Raw genomic sequence first — 14,200 nt, forward strand, 5'->3', positions numbered from 1 at the left:
AATCACAGTCTAAGGATTTTCTTTACCCAAGCTTGAATGACTGTATCAAAAAAGATGGAGTAAATGTATAACAGATGCAAAGGGTTATGGGCTATGCATTTAAGCAACTAAGATGAAAATGCTTGTTTGAAAATTAACTCAAGATTTTTTTAATTTTTAGTGGGAGACTATTAATTGCTTTGTGTTTCTGTATTGTGGGAGAGGGTCTTTGAATTAAAGAATTTTGCATATATGAAGGAAACTAAGAAAATCTGAACTTCTGTGCAGTTTCAGGCCACAGAGTTTATAAGAAAACATGGGTTTATAGAGATCATATGGGAGTTGGGTGGGAATACTGTAGTTTGAGAACAGAGGCAGTACTGGAGTAACAATTTTAAGGACAGATTATGATTTATCAGTTTAAGATTATCATAGATGACAGAATTAGTTTATTTGTGTACTGATTAAACAACTCCATTTCTCATTTCCCAAAACTGCCTTGTTTCAAGACTAAAATAATACAGTTTAATTACCCAGAGGCAAAAATAAACTGAGATATATTTAGTTTTATAGTAGGATTTTAGGAAAGTCAGTGACCTCCCAGACAAAACTGTGGCCATTTCTTCTGCGTAGATAGTGTTATTGAAATAATGTGTTTTCTGCTTTTGTATTTGGTTTCAGAATCAGTGAACATTTTTTGATCTTCTACAGATTTCAGAGGAATGTCCATGCTAGGGGTTTGATGGTTTATTGTGCTTATAGATTTAATTCTAGCAGCTTGTCCAAGTTGTCACCTTGTTTTCAAGAGATGTCAAATATATTTAAACAGACACACTCATCCTGGTGGGTTTGGATAAAAGTCAAATGCCAGCCTGGCTACAGTTGGTCATTGCACAGGACTGTAAACCGTTAACTCAATTTTCCATGGCCAATTGTGTGATTGTAGACTCTGGCTCCTCCTCCTCCTCAGAAGATGAACGACCGAAGAGATCAAACGTGAAAAATGGAGAAGTGGGAAGGCGTCGACGACATTCGGCCTCCCGGAGTGCATCCCCATCGCCACGGAAACGCCAGAAAGAGTCCTCTCCCCGGTAATTTCTTTACTGAGTCTTAGTGTCACTGCTTCAAATGGCAGTGAGAATTGACTTTCTAAACCAGGGGTGAGGAACCTGCAACCTCGAGGCCACATGTGGTCCTCTTAGTCACCAAGTGTGTCCCTTTGACTGAATCCAAACTTCACAAAACAAAGCCTCTTAATATAAAAGGATTTGTTCTGTAAAACTTGGGCTCAAAGGGAGCCTTGAGGACCTACAGGGACACATGTGACTTCGAGGCCGCAGGTTCCCCACCCCGGTCTAGACTGAGCCCTTCTCAAAGAATAGTGTGGCTTAGTACTTCATGCAGGGAATCTTCTGTTGATTCTATCTTGGGGTTTGATTTTAATTTGATAATTGTTAATGTGTGGCATGAAATTAATGTGAGCTGTATATGCATGTTTTGTCATGTGTGCATGACTGTAAGGAACTTGAAGTGTAGCCCAAGCAGTTCTATTTGTGGGTTTCAGTTAGCCTCCCTTGTTGTCATATATTGCATCAAAGTAAATGTATGGTAAATCAAGTTTTTGACATGTGTTTTTCTCCACTGCTCTCAGGATGCAGATGGGAAAGAGATGGCAATCGCCAATGATTAAAAGGTTGGTTAGAAATTACTTTGTAAATTAGGGTTAAGTATCAAATCTTTAGTTACTTCCCTTCCAGGTGACACTTCTGCAGTCTGAATCAGGGTCAGTCACAATATGGAGACACTCCTTGGTTCTCTCAGAAGTCCATTTAAAAACATTACCAGCTGATGGTTTAAAACTATTCAAACCATGCTTCTTTGGTTTCTTGTTAGCGTTAGTTTTGGATAATGTTTACAATCTTGTATCAGGTGTATATATATTTACAGCTGCACTGCAAAAGGCTTCAGAGCTGGGCAGGAGTTTGATTGCAATGATCTAGTAGAACCCCCACTATACCACTAAGGAAACCAAGACCCAATTACTAGCCCAAAGTTCACACTGCAATTTGGTGGCAGAATTAGGACCAAAACCTAGATTTTCCTACCACTAATTCAGTTTTCTTTCCCATATGCCAGAGTTCTTCTCTAGGGAAAAGAGCCCCCAGGGGTCCAGAAGGAAAATAATTTGGAACTGATGAACAATGGCTATTTGTGACACAGTAATATTAGATTATCTTATGTGACAACTTAATTTCTTCATGTTTTATAATATATATATGATCTTTTTCCTCAAAAACACTTAACCAGATGTATAATATAGCATTTTATATGTTTATAATAAAAAACATTTATATTTTGCATATAAAGTATATTTTGAATGTTTATGATAATGAACATTTAAAACAACATCCACTTTCTAAGGCTAAAGACTTCTTTGGGATCCATAACTCAACCCGCTTTTGGATTTATAAGGGGAAAAAACCAACTAACCCTGAAAAAAATGATTTAGGATTTTTCTGTGAAAGCAAAGTAAATGAAAGTATTGATGTCAAAATTCATGAAACCTATTGGAATTTAACTGGACCTACTTCAGATCACAGAAGTTGCTTAATTAGCTTTTTCAAGTGCTACAGGTGCTCTAATACCATTGTGGTACCATTTAGAATCCTAGGTGCCATAAGCACAGTTCATTTATGTAATAAGTACACTGGACATTTCAGTGAGGATGTTGGGAAGTGTTTGGTCTTATCCAGAGCCATGAGTCTGGGGCATCATAGCCCAATCAGTAATGGATAAGTCCCAGATACACTCCTGGTAGGCCATGTATTGGCTCAGTCAACTTCATTTGGAAAAATCAGAACCTTTGAAAGATATAACGTGGATCCAAAGATGATTGGCTTCATTTTGCCAGAATTAACTCATTCTGGCCTTTTTCTCTAGGGGATTCGAACTGTAATATAACTGATTCTGTGGGTCTGGTCCATTCCTACTGAGATACTGGACTGCATCATGTTGGACAACTCTAGAATGTAGGCTCTACTGCAACCAAATCTCATTTTTCTTACCATATCTCCTCACTTTAGCTCACATTGTTCAGCTAGATTTGTTTGATGCTCTCTTCCCAGTAAAAGGTTATTTTAGTCTATTAAATGCAAATATTGAATTAAATGTCATTGTAAATGACTGTTAGAAGTTTGCAGTTTAAGCCTAACTAGTTTTTCTGAGGTAAAAAAAGGACCATTTGGAATTCCAAGCAAAAAACAGCACTTTTCTGTAGTCTTAAAGTTTGTTTCCTTTATTAGAGAAAATATTAGCATAGATAGTAGAGGTTAAAATAGACATTAGCTATAAAAAAAATATATTAGGAGTTTAAAATACTATGAAAGCAGTGGGTACTTAGACAAAAGCTGAGAAATAAAATGAACAGCTCTCCCAACTCGTCATCACACCTTTGACCAAGCTCTCATTGTGCTGCCTCCTTAAGGGCATTATTAAAATAGCAAACTGGCTCCCCTTTGAAGCTAGAGTGTAACTTACCCAAGTTAACTTAAGAGATCAGAAACAATTTTCAAGAATTTTAGTGGCTTCTCCAAGATCACATGGTCATGGGTGGGATTTGAAGGACTCACTACTCCAAATCTATTTGTTCTTAAGGTCTTTTGGCTGTTTGTATACCTCATATGATCTTGGCTTTCAACTCACACAAAGTTGCCTGAGCTTTCTTATCATATCCCATAGGGCTGGGCACAGAGGTGGCTGCTTTGACGCCTCTTTTGAGTGATTGCCCGGACATTGTCCCCTCCATGCATAAACCTGTCCAAATTCTCTGCAACTCTTGTGGACTACCAGGTCACGTGTTCTTTGGTTATTTTGTTACTACATTTTCTTTTGAATTCTGAGATTGTGTAGTTTGTTTCCATGTTCACTCTTAATCTGACCTCAGCATATCCAAGATAGCTGATTTCTGTTTTTAAACTTAGAAATAATATTTTGGAAATTCTCCTCCCCCTCAGAGCATTATTGGGTGTCCCTAACAAAATTGAACAGGTATGGATCTTTGTCCTAATCTCTGAGTGATTGATCCAGGTCCTCCTGCCTGGACATTAAGATTGTCATCCCAAGTTTTACAACTTCCATCATTCTTAGTTTGTCCCATCCAAGAACCAGAATATCCAATCATTGTACCTCCCTCTGTGGATCAAGATTGTGAAGTGTTGTGTGTTTTGGTTTTGTTACAGTTGTTATTTTACTTTCCCTTTCATATCCCCTAAATCCTAAAACATGAATACTTTCTATTCAGAATAGAGCCATGGGAGTGTTGAAACAAATCACCCTGTAACAGTATCCAGTTAAGCAATCTGCATGCTGTCTCAGAAATGTGACCCCTGAAGAGCAACTTCTGTAGTTAGTGTGTGATTGGATAGCTTGCTAGTACATTTATGTGCATGGGGGTTAGCTGTCCTCAAAGCCAGAAAGACTTGAGTTCAAGTTATACTTCTTTCTTACTTAAGCTGATTAGAAACCTGGTCAAATCACTTAACTTGTCTGTCCCAAGCAATTCTCTTAAGACTGAAAATTCCAGAGTATTATTTCTATAGATTTTATTTCCTTAGAGTTCCCTTTATTGCTGAAATCTTGGGGCCATGCCAAAATATTTCTAGGTTTACAAAACACATTTGTCGTAGTGCAGGTAGTATGCATTTAATAGGTGAGGAAAACTGAGAGATTATGACTTAGTTCACAACTGTTTAGTAAGTGGCAACATTGGGTTTCTTCTGACACCAAATCAAGTGGTATTGTGTAAGTTGAATCTTAAACAGGTTTTCCTGGTTCCATGTCTGCCATGACTGCATAACACAGTCTTCAAATTTTAGTTGTCCCAGTGATATTCTCCTTTCCATTGTATTATGGAGCTCATTTAGTTAAGGATGATAGACCCAGTCTAAACACTTTGATTACAATAGAGGCTTGCAAATAAATAGATCTTATCATATCCCATAGGGTTGACTAAAGAGAGTAATGTGTTTGTGCTGGTTGAGAAAGGAAAGATATAACATGTATTTGTCTGCCTCTTTGGCGGATGGCAGGCAGAGTTGGTGAACTTTAGCATTTGTTATAATAAGATTTCCAAGTTAACCTAGCCTTCTCAACCTTGCCAAGCAGTGTATGAGGCATGGTTATCAGTTTTTAATAGTAGTTACCATTGTGAAGTTAATCACTATGCTTAGGGTACTTTCCTTTTTCTTCTGTAATAGACTTGTATTAAATAAAATTGGTTTTATTTACATATATATACATACATAACTCTTGAACCAAGGCAATGACTGGGTCAAAAGAGAGGGGCTTTAGCATAGTGCTATTTAGACCACAGCTTTCAAGCCACTGGTGCCTCTTTCATGTGTAGCCTTATTGAAATTTAGAAATTAAATGAACCCTGTAACTCATTTAATCTGATTCCTCACCAAGTAAAGAAAATGAGGCTCAAAGCTGTGAATGTTGTTTGTCTAGTTTAGTGTCTGAGGTGGAGCTAGAAGTCAGCTCTCAGCTCCAGTCTTGGCACTCTTCTGTAACATGAGTCTTTTCTTGATTTCTGGTTTCTACATTTCTTGACGAATTATTATTATATTTGATTGTAGCACCTGCAGAAGCCACAATTAATAGTGCCCTTTCTTTGTGGTTTAGTAGTAGGCGGAGAAGAAGTCCATCACCACCACCAGCCAGACGACGGCGCTCCCCTTCTCCTGCCCCTCCACCCCGACGGCGGCGGTCTCCCACACCACCACCACCACCACCACGGCGCAGGTACCTCAGGGCTTTGGGGAATTCGGTGGCTTCTGCTTTGGGGGGGGGGGGGGGGGGGTCAGTGACAAAGAAGCATAGATCTGTGGCTGCCGCGTGACACAAACAGTTTAGCTTAAAACAGACGGAGGCTCCTGACAGGCTGAAAGGTGTACAGGGGCTTGAACCTGAAGTTTATGTTCCGGCCACTGTCTTTCTGTGTGCTTTAAATACTAGTTTCAGGATGGGACTAGCCTTTCACATCCAAGAAGATGAAAATAGAAAAGCATCTTAAGGATTATTTATTCTCCTGCAAGAAGTGGGAGCAAAGGTCTTGCTTCTACTTGTCAATCAGGGATATGATCCCAGAAAGCACTGGCCTGAACATTAGGATCCTGGGTTCTAGTTTTGGCTTTGCCATCAACTAGATGTGTTATCATTTAGGCAAGTCCCTTTTCCTCTGATGGGATTCAATAAAATGATCTCTAAGGTTTCTTTTACCTCTAAGGTAAAAACACTTTAATGTTAAACTTAACATTTTACACCTTTTATGTCTTAAAATTCCTGTATAATAAGAATAAATTGTCAATAATCATTACTAAGAAGTCTCAATATTCCAAAGAGCTTTCTGAATCATCATAGAAAGATAAATTGATTTTTGTTATAGTTTGTGTTGTGTATGCTTATTTTCCTTACCTATAAAGTGATGGTTGACTTCAAAGGTAACTTCTAGTTCTATAATCGTGCCCTATTCTAGGTGAGTTTTTCAAAAATTTGAAATCTATGTAAATTGAGCTAACTGAGGCCCTCCATTCTGGCTAGGTTAGAATTTTCTAGAAATTAATTCCTCTTGACTGGTGTGAAATTTTTGAAATCTAAGCATGTCTCCTGAGAGAATCCCTCCAACATTAGATAGCAGCTGAACCTAGCTTTTCTTTGTGATTTGTTCACCTGCTATAGTTAACTCTTCATTTTAGTGTGTCTGTGTGTTTGTTCTAGGACTCCTTCTCCTCCGCCACGTCGACGTTCACCTTCTCCAAGAAGATACTCTCCTCCAATCCAGAGAAGATACTCTCCTTCCCCGCCTCCTAAAAGAAGAACAGCTTCCCCGCCACCACCTCCCAAGCGAAGAGCATCGCCTTCACCTCCCCCAAAGCGACGGGTGTCCCATTCACCACCTCCGAAGCCAAGAAGTTCCCCTGTTACAAAGAGACGTTCCCCTTCCTTATCATCTAAGCATAGGAAGGGGTCCCCCCCTAGCCGATCTACCAGAGAAACCCGGTCTCCTCTACCAAACAAACGGCATTCACCTTCACCACGGCCTCGAGTTCCTCATACCTCTGCAAGTCCTCCCCCACTCCGAAGAGGAGCTTCATCTTCACCCCAAAGAAGGCAGTCCCCATCACCAAGCACTAGGCCTATCAGGAGAGTCTCCAGAACCCCAGAACCCAGAAAAGCAAAAAAGTGGGTGCTTTTAGAATTGTTGAATTTTTTGCTCTATTCATTTGTCAGCAGCTTTTGTTATAGGGTATGTTTTACCCAGTGTCTTTAAGGTCCCTTTCATCCATACCTACAATATCCTTAATAAGTATTTGTCTAGTCTTTCTTTGAACACATGAGGTTCCATGTTCTGGTTTTTTTGTTGTTGTTGTTAGAAAGTTATTCTATGAAAAGCTCTGCCTTTCTGCCAGTTGTACTGCTCTTAACTCCATGTAGAAATCTAGAATGCCATATTACACTAAAGGGATTTATGTAATGTGGCAGAGTGAAACAAAGGCCAACCTTAGAATCCACAGATCTTTGTCTGCCCACGGAACTATGGGCAAGCCTGGGCATCTGTTCCCATATTTGTGAAATGAGGGCTTTGGATTTAATCTCTGAGAATCACTTCTAGCTTTAAGATATATGATCCTTTGGGTTTGTCGTAAGCAAACTTGGTATTTGACGTTCCTTCTTGGATGCTTTGTTGAAGCTTAGAGGGCAGCCCTCAGCCTTCAAAGGCTGATATTAGAAAAGCACAGGGACCATTGTATTGGAGAAGCCTCATCTATGACTACTGGACCACCTTTAGGATGGCAGGGCTGACCTAGCTTAGTGAAATACAGAAAGATTCAGCAGTGGAAGCCTAACTGGTTGTATTTTTATAGATGTAGCAACTTAAGAAATGGTGTCCTTAATTGAAAGAAGGGTTGTACTTCTCCATCGCCCCTCCAGTGCTGGTGAAATCGAGGGCTGTATTGAAGTGTTAGAGCTTTCTAGGCTTGTCAGAAATAATAGAAATACAAACCATTTGAAGTAAACTTGATGGGGTTTTCATAGTCTCTTTAGTCTCCAAGAAGTAGTGTTCTTACATCATCATTAGTACATGTGGATTTGTTTGATACTCTTTAGTAAAATTTAATGAATCCTTCCAAAATCTTCACTGAAAAGCACTCTGGGAGAGGAGAAAAGCCCATCAGTTGGGGAATAATAAAGTTCTTTGAATTTGCTTTTTTTTATTCCATAAGAAGAATTTAGAGATGTGGATTATGTTACCATTAGCTTGATTTTGGCAGCTTTTGTGACTAGAAGCTAGGTTTGAATAATATACTGGGCAGATTGCTGTAGCACGTTTCCACCTAGGGGTGTAAACTCTTTTTTTGGACTCCAAGTGATTGGCATTGTCTTTGCCCCCTCAGAGGTGGTCATAGTACTACTTTCCTGTGTCTGTCTTATGGGACTTTTGTACTATGGTAAAGTGGCCTGGTGTATGTAATGTGAAAGAACAGTTTGGGAGACTGGTAAGTTGTATACATCAAGAAAGTGCTATTAGAGTTTTTTAACCTTTGCTTTCCCACTCAATGGGGAATCAATCAGGCAATGTGATTTGATTAGGATACTTAATACATGAATTGCAGAGTATATATATGTATATCACCAAGGAATTTGGGCGATTAATTTTTTCTGTGTTTTCAGGGCTGCCTCACCAAGTCCCCAGTCTGTAAGAAGGGTCTCATCCTCCAGATCTGCCTCCAGATCTCCTGAGCCAGCAGCTAAGAAGCACCAAGCACCTCCATCCCCCACCCAGTCTCAATCCCCATCCACAAACTGGTCGCCAGCAGCTCCTGTCAAGAAGGCTAAAAGCCCCACACCAAGCCCATCCCCTGCCAGGGTAGGAGTTTCTTTGTTCAGTCATTCAGAAGCACTGTTTACTAAGTGTCTGTTAAGCACTTGGAGGGAGCGGGGGTGGTAATAGAAAAATAAATAAGGTTCTATCCATGCTTTATGTTAGAAGGTTGATCATCAAACAGTTATTAAGGGCTACTTTGTGCAAGGCACCTCACGCTTGGTATTAGGGATACAGAGGTGATAGATGCAAAGGAGACAATGAAAGATTTGAGGAAGAGATTCCCCTAAATTGTACCTGAGTTGGGGGGAGCACTTTCAGGTTGACTAGGATGTGGAATACAACCAGTTTGTAAGAGACCTGTATTAATGAAAGCAGAAATCCAAGTCTGTCCTTAGCTACTGGAGAACTGGGAAAGCAAGGCCACTGTTGAGAAACAGGGTCACCGTAGCACCTCTGCAAAGTGATGAACAATCCTGTTCCTCAGACATGAAAGAAATCTAGAGGCAACACAATTTCACCACAGGTCACAATGAACAACGTCCAGGAGGTTTCAGGGCTGGGTGACTAGGGAAATGGAGGCAGGAGTGGAGCAGATGGGAAAGGGCTGCAGGAAAGAAAGGCACAGAAGTAAAACCATGGGAAAGGTGGGAGGCCTGTGCTCAGACCCTGCCTCTCATTCCTTCCTGCCTAATCTGCATTGGTGCAACATATCACTTGTGCTAATCTCGGGGCTAGACCAAAAAAAAATCAGCAAGAATAGTCACAAAGATTATATGAGTGGGAAATGTCCTATTAGTCATCTTCATTTTTCATATTTGATCTTTTAAACCATTGACATTTTTATTCTTAGATTTCCCAGAGGAGTGTTTCTAGAATGCTTCTGTGTTTTGTTTTGTTGGAAGAATTTCACTATTGTTTATCTATACTGAAGATTAATAGGTTCATAGTCACACGGGCAGATTCTGTCGATGAGCATTTGTCCTAAACCTTCAGTTTTTCATAAACCAAGTACTTGGTGTGTTTTTCAAGACATTTTGCTAATTGGAGTGTTTTTGGTTACAACCCCATAATTAGGTATTTGAGTCACATATATGCTATAGAGATAGCAAACGAGAATGATCTAATATCACTGTTTCCTATAATGAAGGAGGAAGGCCCATGGTTTGTCTTTTTGTTTCAGTAATGTTGCATTTTACACTAGGAAAATATGAGAGCTGTATTAATAGCCTTGTAGAATGTGATTTTAGCAGTTAGATAAGTGAGGAAATCATGGCAAGTTAAACAATCCAGTCTGCTGAATGAAATTGCGCTTGGAAATCCATCCTTAGCTGAGTATGGATTTCATTTCTTCACAGTCTACCTACGAGAGACGTTTGTCCCTCATTGCCTAAGTTTTGCACTTTGATTAGTTTTAGAATAAAACTCTGAACTAGTTTTTATTCTTTAGTGCCATTTTGGGAGGTTGTTTTACAGAATGTGAGATGAATTTCAGAGGAGCTAAACAAAAATGCTCTTTCAAGGACAAACACTAGAAAAGTGTTTGGTCCTTTATGGTTCTATATATGTTGATTTGGAGAATTCTTTTTGTACACATTTTCATAGAAACATGTAGAGCATTGTAAGGGAAAACCTGTAGCTTTGAAAGAATGGTGGTAGTTTAAGCAGAGATGGGGAGGTGGTTTCATTGGGTAGTGGCAGAAGATGAGCTCAGTCTTAAGATATGTTGGTTTTGAAGAACCTTCCAGACAATCTGGTGGTGATAATCTCATGGATAGTTGAAAATGTAGGCCTGGTGGGACTTGGAGAAATCAAGGCTGGCAATGCTTTCATTTGGGAGTTGACCATACAGGGGTAATGGTGAAAGCCGTGGAGATGGAGTTATTAGCAGCATAGACTTAGAGAGTCAAGAACAGAGCTTTGGGAAGATGGCTCTGGAGGCAGAAGGATCAGGCACACAAAAGAGCACAGAAGGTGAAGGGCCAGTCAGGCAGAGAAAGGTACCAGCCTAAACACAGGTAAGCTGACCGATGTAGGCAGATACATCTGTACAACTGAGACAAAATCCTATAGGCAGGCAGAGTGAAAAGAATACCATCAGTAATAAAATGCTATCAAACAAATTCTGTTTGTGACTGTGGGCAAGCCTGCTTCATCTCTGGACCTCATTTTCCTTCTTTGTAAAATGATGGAGTTGGACTAGATGACTTTCAAAGTCTCTGAGCTCCCTGTCCTGTAAACTCATGAGCCAAAAATTTGGAATGAAAATGTTTCAGAATTCTCCTTAAAATCTGTTGTATTTCATTGTGGACAATGGTCTCCCTGTATCTTTGTGTCAGCTTAACCTGTGTTCAGGCTGGTGATTTCTGAGGCTTCCACAGGGCTTGGGAGCTTTGGAGATTGAGCCTGTATTTCCAGCGTCTGTCCTGACCACTGAAGCTAATTGGTGTGATTGCTTTCTTCATGGCTTTACAGAATTCAGACCAGGAGGGTGGTGGGAAGAAAAAGAAGAAGAAGAAGGACAAGAAACACAAAAAGGACAAGAAGCACAAAAAACACAAAAAACATAAGAAGGAGAAGGCGGCAGCTGCTGCTGCTGCCGCTGTGGCGTCCACCACCACATCAGCCCAGGAGGAGCCTGAAGTGGAGACAGAGCCCAAAAAGGTAACGTAGGACTCCTTATCCTACACCCCCATTAGGAGGGCAGGTTGTTCTCCAGGTATGTTGGGAGCTTCTGCTCCTGCATTCACTCAGTGTCATTGGGTCCCATTTTCTTTCAGGGGTACCAGGGTGTGTAGGTGGTGGATGGGTAAGGTAATCAATCATCTGATCATAGAAGAGGCCTTAGAATTCCTCTAGCCCCACTCCCTCGTTTAGTAGATGAGGAATCAATCTAAAGTCCAAAGCAGTTATCCCCCTGCATCATAGAGGTCACTGGTGGGACCATTAGATTTCCCAACTCCCAGGCCAGAGTCTCTTTCTGCTGCCACCTTTGGTGGCCCAGGAGCCACAGTTTTCCTGTGATTCAGATCCACCCAGGACCTTCCTTTACTGGGATCTGATTCTTTGAGGTGTGTTGAAATCCCCTGCATTCAACTGTCACCTATGGCGTTGAGGCAAAGACAAGCATGAATAATTTTAAGAGGAATAAAATGGCATGTATATTTTACTTTGAGATGTGGTATGATTTTTATAATCCATTTACCTCTTTGACACTGTGTTCCACTTAGCCTAGGTGGAAATGGAGCTGGATTTGCCCTTTGAAAGGCAGCCTGGCATAAGGAACTTTGCTTTGGATGGACGTTAGGACCTGAGGCCCAGCCCTGATACTCCCCTTGCCACATGACCAGGGCTGGGAATGTGGGAGCCTTTGCTTGTGGGGCAGGGCAGGGGTTGTGCTGAACAATCCTTGTGAACCTCTGGAGCTGCTAATGTTTCCCTCTTGGCACTTGTCAGTGACTAGAAAGATGAAGGGTGGATCTTGTCTCTGCAGGAGACCGAGAGTGAAGCTGAAGACAACCTGGATGACCTAGAGAAACACCTTCGGGAAAAGGCGCTAAGGTCGATGAGAAAGGCGCAAGTGTCCCCACAGTCGTAGAGGGAACCCTTTGTTATAATGTACATTGGATTGGGTTTGTACTCAGATTCCATTTCACAATTGCTAAAATGTGTTTGAGCTTTAGGCTATAACATTTGTTGTCATAATTGCTAGGTTGAGGTTCACCATGTAAAAAAAGGGCATGGATTTACATTACAAAAGGTGTCCACAGTGTACTAGTGACATTCATTGACAGCCAACATAACTTCATTTAGAGACATTTTTAAGGGGAAAAAATTTTTTTAAAGGGGTTTAAGTATGGCTAACAGCCTTCTTTTTCCTTTAAATCTTCTCCCAGCCCTGGCCGTACACAGAGATTATCTTTTAAGTTCTTGTTCAGTTCTTGGCCTCCATTTAAGTTATGAGGCTTTGACCTTGAAGCTGCCCAGAAGAGAGACCACTGTTCACCAGAAGTCGACACAAGCATTTTTAATGCCACACTCTTTCCCTTTTGCTGTCGTCTCTGCTGAAGTGAATCAAGATTAGAGCTCTTAGGACAGTCCAGAAAACGAACACACGCTGTTCGCCAGGACACTGTGGGTTTATACTGATGTAACTAGTTGATTTGGAACACTGGAATTCCATTTTTTCCTGTCTTGTTCCCCTCCCACCCTCCATTTGCTTGTAAGGACAGTTATGCCCCAGAAAGGTTCCTTCAGTTACATAAAATTCTGTTTGTGAAATGACATCATTGCCCCATTCATAATTCTTGTCTTGTTAGGGTTCTTCCAGTTGGTAGACTGAATTTTTCAGAGCTCTTGCTTTTGAAAAGTGGAAGGATCTCAATTTTGGATATTGTCATGTTTTCACCGTTTTATTTTATTTTGTTTTTTTGTTGGTTTTTTTTTTGTCTTTTTTTGTTTGTTTTTTAAAATAAAGCTATATAAAGCTTGTGGATTAAACAGAATAAATTTCTAAATTTAAAATCATGTTTGTCTTTGTTTTACTGAAGTGTAATTGGTTAGGAAGGGCCCTTAGAGACCCTATAATTCCCACTAGCACATTAATGACAGTGGTGTCTCTTTACAGAAACAAACACTCAAAGACCTCTGGAAAACATGCCCTCATGTCTGCCCCTTGGAGCTCTCTCCAGAGCATAGGAAAGGAAAAACAGCACCATTTAGCTCTACTTTCAGGTCAGAGCTTCATGGTCAGCTCTTGCTTAACAAATCCTTCCTAGTGGGTTTTACCTGTGGACCAGCTGTCTCTTTTAAGTTGAATCAATCAGAAAAATAATAGTAAGTTACATGGAAGTATTTCTTTCCAAAAAGGGTGTTCTCAGTTCTTGCCTCACCTTCAATCATCAGGATTTCCCATTTCTAAGGGAGTGGATATACCCTGGTAGGCTGCCAGAAAGAGCCAAGTGTATTTTATTTGGAACGTGAGAGTGAGGAAGAGCCTTAAAGGAGGGTTTTAGGCTTGAAAGACTGACCGCACCCCAGTTGATGTCTAGGTAATCAAGTGTTGAATGCTAACTGTGTGCCAGGCATTTTAACAAAGACAAAACCCCAAAATCCAGCTTAGCTTATATTGGGTAAGTCAACAGGTATACAAATAGGTTGATTAAAAGGTAAAGTACAAGATTGGCTTGATGAGGGTGGAATGGGGGAAGAAATCAGGGACCTCCTTTGTAGTGGTGTTACTTGAGCAGAAGAAAAGGTAAAGAGGTAATGGAGCCTTGAGTAGAAAGGGGTAGAACTCTGGCGTGGAGTTGGAAAGCTAGGTCGGGCAGGGAAGGA

At 40.5% G+C, this 14,200-nt stretch overlaps 1 protein-coding gene across 23 annotated transcripts in view; it reads left to right on the plus strand.

Moving 5' to 3' along the window:
- SRRM1 (serine and arginine repetitive matrix 1) overlaps window positions 1-13,387 on the plus strand; it is a 37,418-nt gene extending 24,031 nt beyond the window's left edge. For 8 of the 23 annotated variants that reach the window (XM_072609332.1, XM_072609336.1, XM_072609338.1 and 5 more), the window contains 7 exons: window positions 926-1,070; window positions 1,631-1,672; window positions 5,662-5,781; window positions 6,757-7,221; window positions 8,713-8,908; window positions 11,339-11,527; window positions 12,357-13,387. In XM_072609332.1, the coding sequence (XP_072465433.1) occupies window positions 926-1,070; window positions 1,631-1,672; window positions 5,662-5,781; window positions 6,757-7,221; window positions 8,713-8,908; window positions 11,339-11,527; window positions 12,357-12,461 (1,262 nt within the window). In that variant the 3' untranslated portion in view covers window positions 12,462-13,387. The remainder of the gene's footprint in view (window positions 1-925; window positions 1,071-1,630; window positions 1,673-5,661; window positions 5,782-6,756; window positions 7,222-8,712; window positions 8,909-11,338; window positions 11,528-12,356) is intronic. The other 15 variants (XM_072609342.1, XM_072609344.1, XM_072609345.1 and 12 more) reach the window with 7 other exon arrangements.
- The last annotated feature ends 813 nt before the right edge of the window (window positions 13,388-14,200 follow it).

Source organism: Notamacropus eugenii, chromosome 5 (assembly GCF_028372415.1).
Source record: "Notamacropus eugenii isolate mMacEug1 chromosome 5, mMacEug1.pri_v2, whole genome shotgun sequence".
In the NCBI taxonomy this organism is placed as follows: domain Eukaryota; kingdom Metazoa; phylum Chordata; class Mammalia; order Diprotodontia; family Macropodidae; genus Notamacropus; species Notamacropus eugenii.